Below are 13,274 nucleotides of genomic sequence, written 5' to 3'. Positions count from 1 at the left end.
ACTCCAGTCTTCCTTGGGGATTTTTTTCTGAACAGATCCCAACCACGTTGGTACCTAGTGGTTGAGCCTCATCAAATCAGTTCCATTTAATGCTTTGTAACTCCATCTAACAGAAATATTGGAAGTGATGGGCTTGTAACAATACAGCCTCCCCAGCAGTTACAGTCCAGGGGCTAAAAGGAAAGATCTTACACCCCCACCCTTTCTTTGTTTTCACTCTTCCTGAGCTTGCAGATGTCTGCCCACAGAGAAGCAGGGAGGTTGAGACCTGCTCCCGTGGGAGAAGTCCTCCTCAAAATTGGCAGCAATGGGGCTGGGATTGTGCTCAGTGGTAGAGTGCCTGCCTAGCACAGGCAGGACCCAGGTTCGATCCTCAGCACCACATAAAAATAAAGGCATTGTGTTGTGTCCATCTACACCTACAAAAATAAATATTTAAAAAAATATATTTAAAAAAAAATGTCCAGGTCTGGCCTGGCATCCAGGGACCTTTCCTGGGGTGTGCCTGTGCCTTGGCCAGCCATGTGTGTTCCTTCCTAGTACTGGCAGGCACTGGAGTCCTGTTGAGTAGAAAAAAAGTTCCAAGTGCCCTTTCTTCTCTGATGTGTACAAGAGTGGGAGGATCAGAGAACATGTGCCCAGGTGACACACTGAAAATTCAGTCTAACTAGAGTGGGACTTCTCCACTTTGTCTTCATTAACTGGGTCTATGTGTTGCTTTTTACTATTTATGGAGTTACAGTTCACTGGTATTACTAATCAGAATCCATTCAACATAGGTATAAGGATATGTTCTCACTCTTGAGAGAATCCCAACTTTAGATTCCCATGTACTTGTATGTACACACCCTCTGTTGTAATATCATCTAAGAATTTAGTATGCAATTTTTCTTTCCCTTTAAGAAAATATTTTCTTGATATTCTGATTAAAATACATGAATGAGCCTGATATTTCAGCAGGCTGCTAGTGACATTCACTCCAAATATATGGATTCACAAGTATTCAGAATCCTCTTTCCATACCTCCCCATCTTTATGCTCACATTTGACATGAAATGAAAATTTTCATTTTCTTAATTTGTACATTGTGAGAGTAGCAGGAACTGATGGATTTGATAACATCCTTCCCTAGTTCAGCAGGAGCCATGATAAGCCCAGGAGAACCAGCATATTATGTGTAGCTTTTCCCTATGACCACCACACTGGGGTTCTACGGTGTAAGGTCACAGATTAACTGAGACAAGTGGTGGGAGGTTGGAAAGGTGTTGGGACTATTCTGAGAGTGTGTTTGAGGAAAAAACACAGCCCACCACTTACAATTTTGAGCAGTTTAACTTCGCAGTAGCATGGATATATCTGTGATTTGGAAGCATGTTTCTCAGGAAATTAGATTGGTAATGAACTCTTCCTGCCAGAGTAACTTCAAATTTCCAAAGTTTGAAAACTGACTACATTCATTCCTTTGTTTATTTATCTTCATATTCTTATTTACTACAGCCCCAGTGCCGCTTTAGATACTAAAGGGTAGAGTATAAATAAGGAGCGGAGTCTAGCTAGGTGCCATGGCGCATGCCTGGAATCCCAGTGGGAGGCTGAGACAGGAGGATCACAAGATCAAGACCAGGCTCAGCAATTTAGCGAGGCCCTAAGCAACTTAGGAGACTGTGTCTCAAAAAGGGCTGGGGATGAAGCTCAGTGATAAAGCACCCCTGGGTTTAATCCCTAGTATCTGTGCTCCCTACAAAATAAAAGAAGCAGGGTCTACAAGCAGAAGAGAGACAATGAACGTTGTATCAATACAAAGGAAATACAAAGAACTGAGAAGAGGGCTGGGATTGTGGCTCAGCGGTAGAGCACTCGGCTAGCATGTGCAAGACACTGGGTTCCATCCTCAGCACCCATAAAAATAAATACATAAAATAAAGGTATTTAAAAAAAAAAAAAGAACTGAGAAGAGAGCTGGGGTTGTGGCTCAGAGGTAGAGCGAGGCCCTGAGTTTGATCCTCAGCACCACATAAAAATAAATAAATAAAACGGAGGTATTGTGTCCAACTACAACTAAAAAATGAATAGTTTAAAAAAAAAGAATTAAAAAGAAAGTAATTGGGGGACAGGAGAGGACAGAGTAGATGGAGTATTTAAAATAAGTTATAAAATGTCTGTGGAGCCATTTTATATGAATGGATAGATTTTTATAGGTAATCTGAGTCTGCTCAGAATTTATTACTTTTTTGACATACTGGGTACAGAACAGAGGCACTCTGCCACTAAGCTACATCTCCAGTCCTTTTTATTTTTTACTTTGAGACAGGTCTTACTAAGCTGCCCAAGCTGGTCCCAAACCTCCTGTGTAGCTGGAACTACAGGCATATACCTCTTCAGTGGCTTGTTGTGGTTTTTTTTTTTTCTTTGCAGTATTCAAGATTGAACCCAGGGCCTGTGCATACTGGGCAAGCATTATACCACCGAGCTCCATCCCCAGCCCTACGATTTACTTTTAAGGCAGGTTATCTGTTTTTATTAGAGTAAGCCAGTTATAGTGGCACATTCCTGAAATCTCAGTGACTTGGGAGACTGAGGCAGGAGGATTACAAGTCCAAGACCAGCCTCAGCAACTTAGCAAGACCCTGTCTCAAAATTAAAAATTAAGAGGTTAGGGCTATAGCTTAGTGGTAGAGCACCCTTGGGTTCAATCCCCAGTACAGAAAAAATGTATGATACGCTTTTGATTAAAATACCCGGATATTCATCTACATTTTCCTGTTTTCATAGAAGGGAAACACATAGGGCCCAGATGCCACTTATATAAGCTAGTGTCTATTAGGAAGACACAGGATATTATTTATTTTAAGTTCTTTGTTGTCCTTACTCCTCCCTGACTCCTGGACACATCCCTGGTTAACCTTCATTATAAGCTGGTGAGTTTGCCTTGTTCCTCCTAGCCCTAGACAGTCCCAGAACAAACTGGCCCTGTAATGGTCTCAGGACATGTCAATCAGAGCAAAGCCAATAGGTTCCCATAGGAAAGGAAGGAATCCTTCCCATTTGTTTATAAAGCTCAGATTCTGGGATTTTCCCAGAATATATCTTTTCTAAGCTTATATTCTTTCCTGCTGAAGAGAATAGTAGAAAATTTTTACACAGCACAGATCTGTGTAATCTTCGTTTCTCCAGGAGAGAGACTAAATGAGATTTTACCATATTTCAGTTGGCTCTTTCCCCTGGCTGACTAGGTTTTTCCCTTTTGGACACCAGGCCAGAAAGTTTATGACTAGCAACATTGTTTCTCTTCTAAATGGAGCCACTTGAAAGAGTACCCCTTGATTAGAACTGCAATTAACAAGTTATCAGATTAAACCAAAGACTTTAGACCTCTTCTCTCCCAGAAATTGAATCAAAAGGCTACTTGAGGTAACAAGAATCTGTTGCTGGTTTTCACCTTGAAGTTTCTCATGGTCATTACAAGGTTCCTTTTGTTTAGATGTTCCGTAAATGACCCAGGAAGTGTTTTTTTAAAGTTGTGGGCATAGCTGTAGTAATAAAAACGTATACCTGGGGCTGGGGCTCAGCGGTAGCGCACTTGCCTGGCGTGTGTGAGGCACTGGGTTTGATTCTCAACACCATGTAAAATAAATAAAGGACTATCAACAACTAAATAAATAGATAGATAAATAAATAGATAGATAGGAATGTATACCTTGAAGCCCAAGATTCAGTAAAAGCTTTGTCTAACATCATCAGTGAGTTTTTGTTGTCAATCAGTAATTTATCTGGTTTGTTAAAACTGAGAAATAAAATAGAATAAAAACAGTGGAGTGCTAGGAGGGAGACACCCAAAGAAATGTTTGGAAAGATCCATTGGTACTTCCAAGGTACTTTGTGATTAGCTGGAGCCACCTTTGATCCCAGCCAATAAGGGATCTGTAGCCAGTGGGCTTCCATGATTGGATTCTGTTCAGTCCCTGTCCTCTAAGATAGTATAATCTTATTGAGAGACAAAATGGATTATTTCAACACAGCGTGCTAAGTGCTCAGATCAACATAAATGACAGGGTGCTCCCTCCTCCAGGACCAACTTTAGCCAGCATGGGAGGGCGTGTGCTGGCAGCCTCCTGAGAAGGCTATGCCTGTGCGCAACTTAATTCTTTTGCACCCGATAACACGTACTTAACTCTTTAATAAAGCATTACGTTTTGATATCTTGTATGGGCATCTATACAAATGTAAAGGTTTATTGTAATATTATTTACCATATTGATGCTAAACTGGAAATATTCTTATTATTGAATAAAAATGAATGTCTGTTCCTGATATAACTCTGTGGTCCTCAGGCTGTGTACTCTGGAGACTATTCTGAATGGTTTTCAAGGTGGTTATAGTCAAGACAGACATTATACTCACAAGTTTTGGGGTGTCCTCAGTTTTCCTTTTATTCCCCACTCTGCTTAAGCTATTATTAGAGTTCTAGGTCAGGAGCCTCACTCTTGGGGTTCCAGTGAGCCAAGTCTATCCACTCACTTCAAAAATCTAACAGAAAAGGTAATAACGAAAATAAGGAAAGGAAATTTTAATCAATATGGTCATGTTGGGAAGGCAAAGTGAGATCCAGAATCTCAGCCCTGACTTCAGTGTACTGAATGAAGCTTTGGGTTTACATAGCAGAAGAATTGGGACCGGGAGCAGGGGGACAAATGGTATGTATAATTAAGCTGTCTCGGTCCAACTGTGGTCTGGTTGACGATTATTTCAATTCTAGATCTGTGAGGTAGTTCTGGAGAAGCCCTTATCTTTTGAGGGGGGGGCAGTTTTCACTTGTTGCTTAGGATGTTTATTGATTAGACCTGTGATCTTGGAGCGGGTGATGATTAGAGATTTCCAGACATCATTCCAGGGATCTGATGCTTTAAAAGCTACAATTGAAGTTGGGTGTAGGGGCGCACACCTATAATCCCAGGAGGCCGAGGTCTAACCATATACTACTAATGTTAAATCCTGTTCTCTTAAACTTTGTTCTGTGTATCTAGCAGTATTGTCGGATGTCTGTGGCTGACTAACCTGGTAGTAACTGTTGTATTAATTTGCCTTCGCAATGACACCATCACCAGGCACTTACACTGTGTGGATTGCACAACATAACACATTCAGTCCTCGAAACCATTTTTTGAAGCAGTGCTTTTGTTATTCCATTGTATAGAAAAGGAAACCAAGGCAAAGAAAGATCTAGTAACTGGCATGAGTTTCACAGCTGCTTGAAGGAGAGGACTGGGATCTAACCCAATGTAGGCTACCTGAGAGCCTGTGTTCTTAGCATAGTTCCTTAGGCTAAAGCCTTGGTGATAATTGTGTTTTGGAATTCAGAATTTTTCAAGTTTTAGGATAGAAATACCATGTGTGTGCCTTTATATTTTTGGTAGAATATGGGCAGCACCCTGTAATTGGACTTAATAGCTCTGTCAACACCTATGAATATTCACACTAAGCAGATTAAATAGCACTATACATAGCCTCATCATTTCAGGTCAGGTTTTGTCATCACCAAATGTTTTTTTTTTAATTGGTTTACACACCTGAGGATTCTGTCATTTCACATATGGGATTAAGGCTCTGTACTGTGTAGCCTCTCGGGGGCTTTCCTAAGTCGAGCGACTTTTGGCAGTGGAACAGGAAAGAATCCTAATGAATTCATACTTCTTATAGTTTTTGTTTTTGTGATTTTTATTTTTGGGATTTTTTAAAATCCATATTTCTTACGCATGCATTTTTGCAATGCTGGGGATCAGACCCAGGGCTTTGTACATGAGTAGGTAAGTGTTCTACCACACTGAGCCCTATCCCCTTATTTATTTATTGTTTGTTTGTTAGTTATAGTTGGACACAATACCTTTATTTTATTTATTTTTATGTGGTGCTAAGGATTGAACCCAGGGTCTCGCAAGTGCTAGATGTGCTCTCTATCACTGAGCCACAACCCCAGCCCCCCATATTATTTTTAAAAACTGAAATAGGGCTGGGGTTGTAGCTCAGTGGATGAACACTTGCCTCAAATGGGTGGGGCACTGGGTTCAATCCTCAGCACCACATAAACAAATAAATAAAATGAAGTTATTGTGTCTACAACTAAAAAAATATTTAAAAAAAAAAACTGAAATAGCTTATTCCCCAAGCTCAGGAAGCAAGTATCACTCTTTGTAAAGGTCAGCCAATACAGAGTGTTTTTTATAAAGAAGAAAATTAAAATCATCTATAATCTTATCATTCAGAGTAATTAACTATTACTGATCTTCTAGATTTTCTTTTCTGTGTAGGAACACATAAAGGAAAAATATATTATTTTAAGTGGGCTTAATTTGCCTAGATTTGAATTCTGTGTGATTAACTAGATATGTGACCTTGGGGAAATTAACCACTTTGTGCCTGTGTTTCTTTATCCATACGGTGGGGTGATCATAGTGCTTTCCTGGCCAGGTTTTCTTAGGTACCAAGTGAATCGCTTAGAGCAGCACCAGGGGCATGGTGCCCTCCCCTCAGCTATTATTGTTTCATGTTTTTCACTTGCTACTTTCAGTTTTCACTTTTAATAAAGCATTCTGAGGTAATAAAAAGGTATAGAGGCACATAAATTTTAATAGTCATATAGTATCCTTCTGTGTAGATTTTTTTTTTTTCATGGTGCTGGGGGTTGAACCCAGGGCCTTGTGCATGCGACACAAGCACTCTACCAACTGAGCTGTATCCCCAGCCCTGTGTAGATATTCTTTGATTTATTTAAACACTGCAAATGAGCATACTTGTACCTATTTTTCTTTTCATTTGCCCACCTATATTGTTAGAATAACCCCTAGAAATGGAATCACTGACTAAAAGCACATATCCTTTAAAAAATTGTATGCAAATAACCTAACTTAAATTAAAAATGGATTTTTTTTCTTTTGGCTGTTTGGGGGATCCCCCGTTTTGCTGCTTCACTTTTTTTTTTTTTTAAGGAACCCTTTTGAAATAGAGCATTACTTCTTTTTGTTTGTTTGTTTAGTTATAGAAAGACACAAGACCTTTATTTTATTTTTATGTGGTGCTGAGAATCGAACCCAGTGCCTCCAGCATGCTAGGCAAGCGCTCTGCCACTGAGCCACAACCCCAGCCCTACTGCTTCACTTTTGTACACTTGATTTTCAAAGCCTGGTTTTAAATATCTCAAATCCAAATCTGCATTGTATCCTGGAATGTTTAAGTTATGGTTTACATTACTACTCTGCTGAAACCTGTTACATACTTACTTTTTGTTTCTTTCTCTTTTCCCTGCCCTATTAGGGAAAAAAATGCCCAGGGGCACTGTAGCACTGAGTTGCTGAGGCTGGCCACATATTTGCAGTCCTCCTGCCTCAGCCTCTCCAGTCACTAGGATTATAGGCCTCCACCACCTCACCTAGCCAACAGTAGTGTCTTAACTAAGTCATTATATTCTTTAGGTTTTCTAATTGGCTAGAAGGCTTTCTGTTGAGAAGGCAGAATTTCCAGCCAGAAATAATATGATTGACTGTGTGAAGGAAAACAGGTGATGAGTAGCCCTTTTGATGACAGTACCTTGGGAAATGAGGGTAGAGATAATGAACTTTGAACTCACAGTCCTCCTGCCCCAGCCTTCCAGGGATAATGAACTCTTGAAGTAGTTCAGCTAGTATCTCAAAAGGACTTCATTGCCATAGTCAGATCCCATTGAATTGGTGTCTTTTCTATCAGGAAAATACCCTAAATGCTGATGCACAGAGTACTATTACATGCCCACCGCGTACTCTGAGAACTGGTGTCTATTCCATCTTCCCACCCTTCAGACTTTGTAAGCAACAACGTTAAAGCAGCCTGAGTGGGGTTTTGCAAACCATGTTGTCATACCAGTTGCTGAAGAGGGAAGCCAAACTGTCCACCTAATTTGGAACCTCTCAGCTTCTATTAGATTGATACTTCTGCTCAAGGTTTCCTTTAAAAAAAAAAAAAAAAAGGGCCCTGCAGCTTTAAGAACAAGAACAAATTTTTTAAAAAATAGCTCAGTATTAGTCACATGTGGAGGCTCAACGCCTACAATGCTCTACTTGGGAGGCTGAGACTGAAGGATCCACAAGTTTCAGATGGGCCTTGACAACTTAGTGAGACCCGGGGATTACTGTTGTGAACTTTCTTCAACAATTGTTTTTTCTTTTTTTTTTTTTTTTTCCCCTTCCTTTCTCTTTTTATCTTTCTGTCCATACCAGGGATGCTCTACCACTAAGTTACATCTGCAGTCCTTTATTTATTTATTTATTTTGATTTTTATTTTGGGACAGGGTTTCCCTACATTGCTGAGGGTCTCACTAACTTGTTGAGGTTGGCCTTGAACTTGGAATCCTCCTACCTCACTGGGATTACAGGTGTGTACCACCACACCTGGTGTGAGGCTTTGATTCAAACTACAATAAAAAGAGGTGGGGATGCAGCTCAGTGGTAGAGTGCTCGCCTAGCCTAGCATGTTTGAGGCCTTGGCTTCAAATCTCATTACCACAAGATGGAAAGACAAAATTTTTCTTTCCAGTATTTACTAACACCTGGATATTAGGACAGCTTATTTGGTCTTGAGCCAAATAAAGGTGACAAGTAGAAGTAGGGATTGGGGAAAATATCAAATGTTATTTCAAAGACAAAAGAACTAAAAATTTGTGTTCCTGGGCTGGTGATGTGGCTCAAGCGGTGGCGCGCTCGCCTGGCATGCGTGCGGCCCGGGTTCGATCCTCAGCACCACATACAAAGATGTTGTGTCCGCCAGTAACTAAAAAATAAATATTAAAATTCTCTCTCTCTCTCTCTCTCTCTAAAAAAAAAAAAAAAAAAAATTGTGTTCCTCTGAAACATTTGTTTTCTAACATGAGCCAAATTTCTGTTCTTTCAAAATGTGGTCTCTGTAGCTCAAAGTTCAGCCTGGATAGCCTTAGAAGCCATTCTTCGTGTGAAGCCTGTGGTTTCATCAGAGTCCCTTCACATCAGGCCTTGGAAGTCTGCCCATTTGTGCTAGTCTGAGACTCTAGCTAGGAGAGGCCTAGAGGTCACCATATTGACATTTGACTCACAGGACATAAGAACTTTATTTTGCCTCCTTTTTTACCCATTTGGTAGCAGCATTTTAAAATTATTTTGTTTATTTTTTTGTGATACTGGGGATCAAATCCAGGGCCTCCTACATGCTAGGCAAGTTCCCTACACTGAGTCATACATTTATTGAGCACCTGCTATGTACTATGTACTTTCTATGCTAAGTGCTTTGAATATAATACAGATGCTGCTCAATGTATGATAGAGTCACATCCCAATAAATGCATTGTAAGTTGAAAGTATCATAGGTCGAAAATGCACTTAATTAATTACCTCACCCTTGGGGCTGGGGTTGTGGCTCAGTGGTAAAGTGCTCATCTAGCACTTGCAAGGCCCTGGGTTTGATCCTCAGCACCACATAAAAATAAATAAAATAAAGGTATTTTGTCCAACTACAAATAAAAAATAAATATTTTTTAAAAATTACCTCACTTACTAAACACCACAGCATAGCAACACAACATACTATGGAGGATCAGTTGTTTGCCCTCACATTCATGTAGCTGACTGGGAGCTGAGGTTCACTGCCACTGCCCAGCATCTCAAGCATTATTCCACATATTGCTAGCCTTGGAACAGATGAAAAAATGGAAGTGGGCTTTCTACTGAATGGCTGTCACTTTAGCACCCACTAGGAAATTAAAAAATTATGAGTCAAACCATTTTAAGTTGAACTAGGGAATCTCTGTATTTAGTAATTCAAAACAGACCTATGAGGGGCTGGGGATGTGGCTCAAGCGGTAGCACACTCACCTGGCATGCGTGCGGCCCGGGTTCGATCCTCAGCACCACATACAAACAAAAAATGTTGTGTCCGCCGATAACTAAAAAATAAACATTAAAAAATTCTCTCTCTCTCTCTCTCTCTCTCTCTGTGTCTCTTAAAAAAAAAAAAAAACAGACTTATGAGATAGGTACTTTGATCTCTGATTTCAGGTGAGCTAGTTGAACCTGAGAGGAGCTAAGTAACTGCCCTCTAATTCAGGGTTCTCTGTTAATTAAAAAAATGGGTAAATGAGTGGTGTTTTTCTCAGACCTGCGAACCAGTTTCGTCTCTCTCTTTCTCCTATTCTTTAGTAGTGGTTTCCATTTGATCATTTTTCCAGGGCTTGTGGTATGATGCTGAGTTTTAAGCATGGTGTTATTGACTCTCCTAGGGTCCTACCCTTCCCCAAAGGCCGGAGCAACCCTGGTCGTGTACAAGGACCTGCTAGTGCTCTTTGGTGGCTGGACACGGCCAAGCCCTTATCCTCTACACCAACCGGAGAGATTCTTTGATGAAATACACACCTACTCGCCCTCTAAAAACTGGTAAGCCAAAAGATAAGCTTTAAATCTGGAAGGCAATGTTTTAAGTTATTGGATTCTTTATCTGTTTTGTGTCCAGAAACTGTTGGAGGCCAGGCATGGTAGCACATAGCTGTCATCCCAGCATCTGGGGAGGCAGAGACAGGAAGCTCATGAGTTCAAAGCCAGCCTCAGCAACTTAGCGAGGCCCTAAATAACTCAGTGAGACCCTGTCTGTAAATAAAATACAGAATACGGCTGGGGATGGGGCTCAGTGGTTGAGTGCCCGAGTTCAATCCCTGGTACCAAAAAAAAAAAAAAACTTGGAGAAATTGAAGAAAAGCCATGGACATTTCCCAGGAGGGGGAAAGGGGAAATGTATGTATACCCAGATTTTGCCTGTACTATCAGAGGATTTTCAGGACCCCTAGAACTTAAGTTAAGAACCTTTCTTCTTTCTTCTTCATGCTCTTGGGATCAAACCCAGGGCCTCATGCATGCTTAGGTAAGTGCTTTACCACTGAGCCATATCCCAGCCCAAGAACTCTTTTTCCAAAGAGAAAAAGTAAAGGGGGTTTGCTCCTCTCTTAAAAAAAATGAATGAGCCAGTTGAAGAAGAGGGAGCTCTTCAGCCTTGGCTGGTAGTTCCCCTTAAGTGGTACAGAGCCACATGATTCCATCTGTTCTGCTTTGTCCCCAAGATGGATCTCAGCTGTTTTTCAGACATATCTTCTTGAAATGACAGCATCCCCTCTTCCATATAATGGAAAACTTAGAATGTGGTTCTTGGCAGGTGGTGTTCTTTCAGCACATCGGGCTGAAGAGGCCAAGAAGTCACGATTGCGTCCCTTGCCATTGATTTCTCATCTCTGTACTTTATCTCTAGACCAGCCACATTCAGAACTTGAAAGTGAATATAACTTTAAGACAGTTGTGTCATCTTCCTTTTATTATCCTAATAACATCTGCTGAGGTGATGGGATTATCATTTTTGAGTGTTGCGTGCTTAACTGATTTTTTGCTTTAAGTCTATAAAATCAGAAGCAGATGAAGCTGGACATGGTGGCACGTGCCTGTGAGTCCCAGCTACACAGGAGGCTGAGGACTGGGCAGCTTAGCAAGACCCCATCTCAGAAAACAGAAGCAGATGGTGCTGACTTCTCGGTTTCCTCCTGTTTGATTTGTTTGCATTAGGTGGAATTGCATTGTGACAACCCATGGGCCACCTCCCATGGCCGGCCACTCCTCCTGTGTGATAGATGATAAAATGATCGTCTTTGGTGGCTCTTTAGGATCCCGGCAAATGTAAGTATATTTGATTTGCTCCATGTTAACTTGAAGGTAAAATAATCATGAGAATAACAGCTCAGAAAAGTGAACTAGACACTAGGTACAATGTTCCTCAGCATAGTTGAAATTAATCCAGATAGTCATCTCACCTTGACATTTTATTCTGTGATTCTCAGTCGCACACCAGTAAGTTGGAAAGCTTGTCCTATAAAGTCAGGGTCGAATCAGATCTCTTTCTGTTGGACATGCGTACAGTAGGATCCAGTTCTGATTGAACTCCAATTCTGCTATACTGTGCCTACAGAAGGCCACCTTTCAGAAAGCAGGGTGCTTTTCCTTGCCCTACTTGACTACATAGCTTAGGCCCCTTTTAGAGAAGAAAGAGGGGTAGACAGGACAAGTAGAAATTGGGATGGGCTGGAAGAGTGGATAGAAGCAAGGGAATTATGTCAGGTATGTCACATTTCTTTGACATACACAACCACTCACTGTCCTCTCCACACTGGCCATTTCAGGCCAGAGTCACGAGCCAGAGCCATCGTCTGCAGTGCTATGTATCTGATTCAGCAGCTGCTGCAATACTGGTCATTTCTTCTGTTCTATCAGCTGGAGTGGATGGGCTGCCAGCAGTGAAGTCAGGCCAAACCCAGCTCTTTCCCCCTGACAGCACCTGCCATCTTCATATATTCTGTCCATCATGGAGAGAGACTAAAGGAGCTACCCTCCAAATGAGAGGGTTCAGGATTTAAGTTGAGGAGCTTGTGTAGGATCCTGTGTATGAACAGAGGACCATGAAGAGATGGCCATAAAATAGACTGCCATCCAGGAGTCTGTCCTGCCGTGCTGGTCTTTTGAGAGTTGGAGATGCCAGTGTGTCCTTGATAAAACTGATGCTTTCTTTAGCCATTATGAAACTATTTTTGTAACCAGAATCAATAAAGCTTTTAACCCCCAGACAATGATAGAGCTGCCTTTTGAATCATTTTTCTCTTCCTGTTTTTTGTTGTTTTGTCATTGTTATTGTTTAGAATAATTACAGTTCGATCAGTAGCTGTTTCCTCTGTCACTAATTACCAGGTCTCAAGATGAGTTCTAGGGACAGCAGGGGAAGGAACATAGTTTTAAGTGCTAACTATAAGCATGGCACTTTGCTGGACTTATTTATAAATATAACTTCATTTATATCTGCTCTTTAGAGTAGCAGTGTTTCTCTTTGATAGTAAGGAAACCAGAGTTAAAGAAAGTTAAAGTTTTTGTTCAGGCTGCAAGCTGGGATTCATAGTTGTCTTTCTGGTTCTGTACTCTGAGGAGACCATCTGAAGCCTCCCCTAGGCCAGTCTGGGTGAGTGGGAGAGTGGTGTGAGTTTACTACTGGGCACAGGCATCTGAAGCTCCCTGACCACCATTGTCACCCTGGGAGCTCCCGACCTCCTTCCTCATCCTTCTGTCCTTTTCTCACAGGAGCAATGATGTCTGGGTCCTTGACCTCGAGCAGTGGGCATGGTCCAAGCCGAACATCTCTGGCCCTAGTCCTCATCCTCGAGGTGGCCAATCTCAGGTGCTCAGGAATTAAAATAACT

At 41.2% G+C, this 13,274-nt stretch overlaps 1 protein-coding gene across 4 annotated transcripts in view; it reads left to right on the top strand.

Annotated features, from left to right (window-relative positions):
• Positions 1-13,274, top strand: part of Fbxo42 (F-box protein 42) — a 99,493-nt gene that overhangs the window by 79,325 nt on the left and 6,894 nt on the right. For all 4 annotated transcript variants that reach the window (XM_027951917.3, XM_027951914.2, XM_027951915.2 and 1 more), the window contains exons 5-7: positions 10,275-10,428; positions 11,599-11,709; positions 13,156-13,252. In XM_027951917.3, coding sequence (XP_027807718.1) covers positions 10,275-10,428; positions 11,599-11,709; positions 13,156-13,252 — 362 coding nt within the window. The remainder of the gene's footprint in view (positions 1-10,274; positions 10,429-11,598; positions 11,710-13,155; positions 13,253-13,274) is intronic.

Source organism: Marmota flaviventris, chromosome 10 (assembly GCF_047511675.1).
Source record: "Marmota flaviventris isolate mMarFla1 chromosome 10, mMarFla1.hap1, whole genome shotgun sequence".
Lineage (NCBI taxonomy): Eukaryota > Metazoa > Chordata > Mammalia > Rodentia > Sciuridae > Marmota > Marmota flaviventris.
The sequence above is the reverse complement of the archived record's forward strand: the minus strand, read 5'-3'. Positions and strand labels throughout refer to the sequence as shown.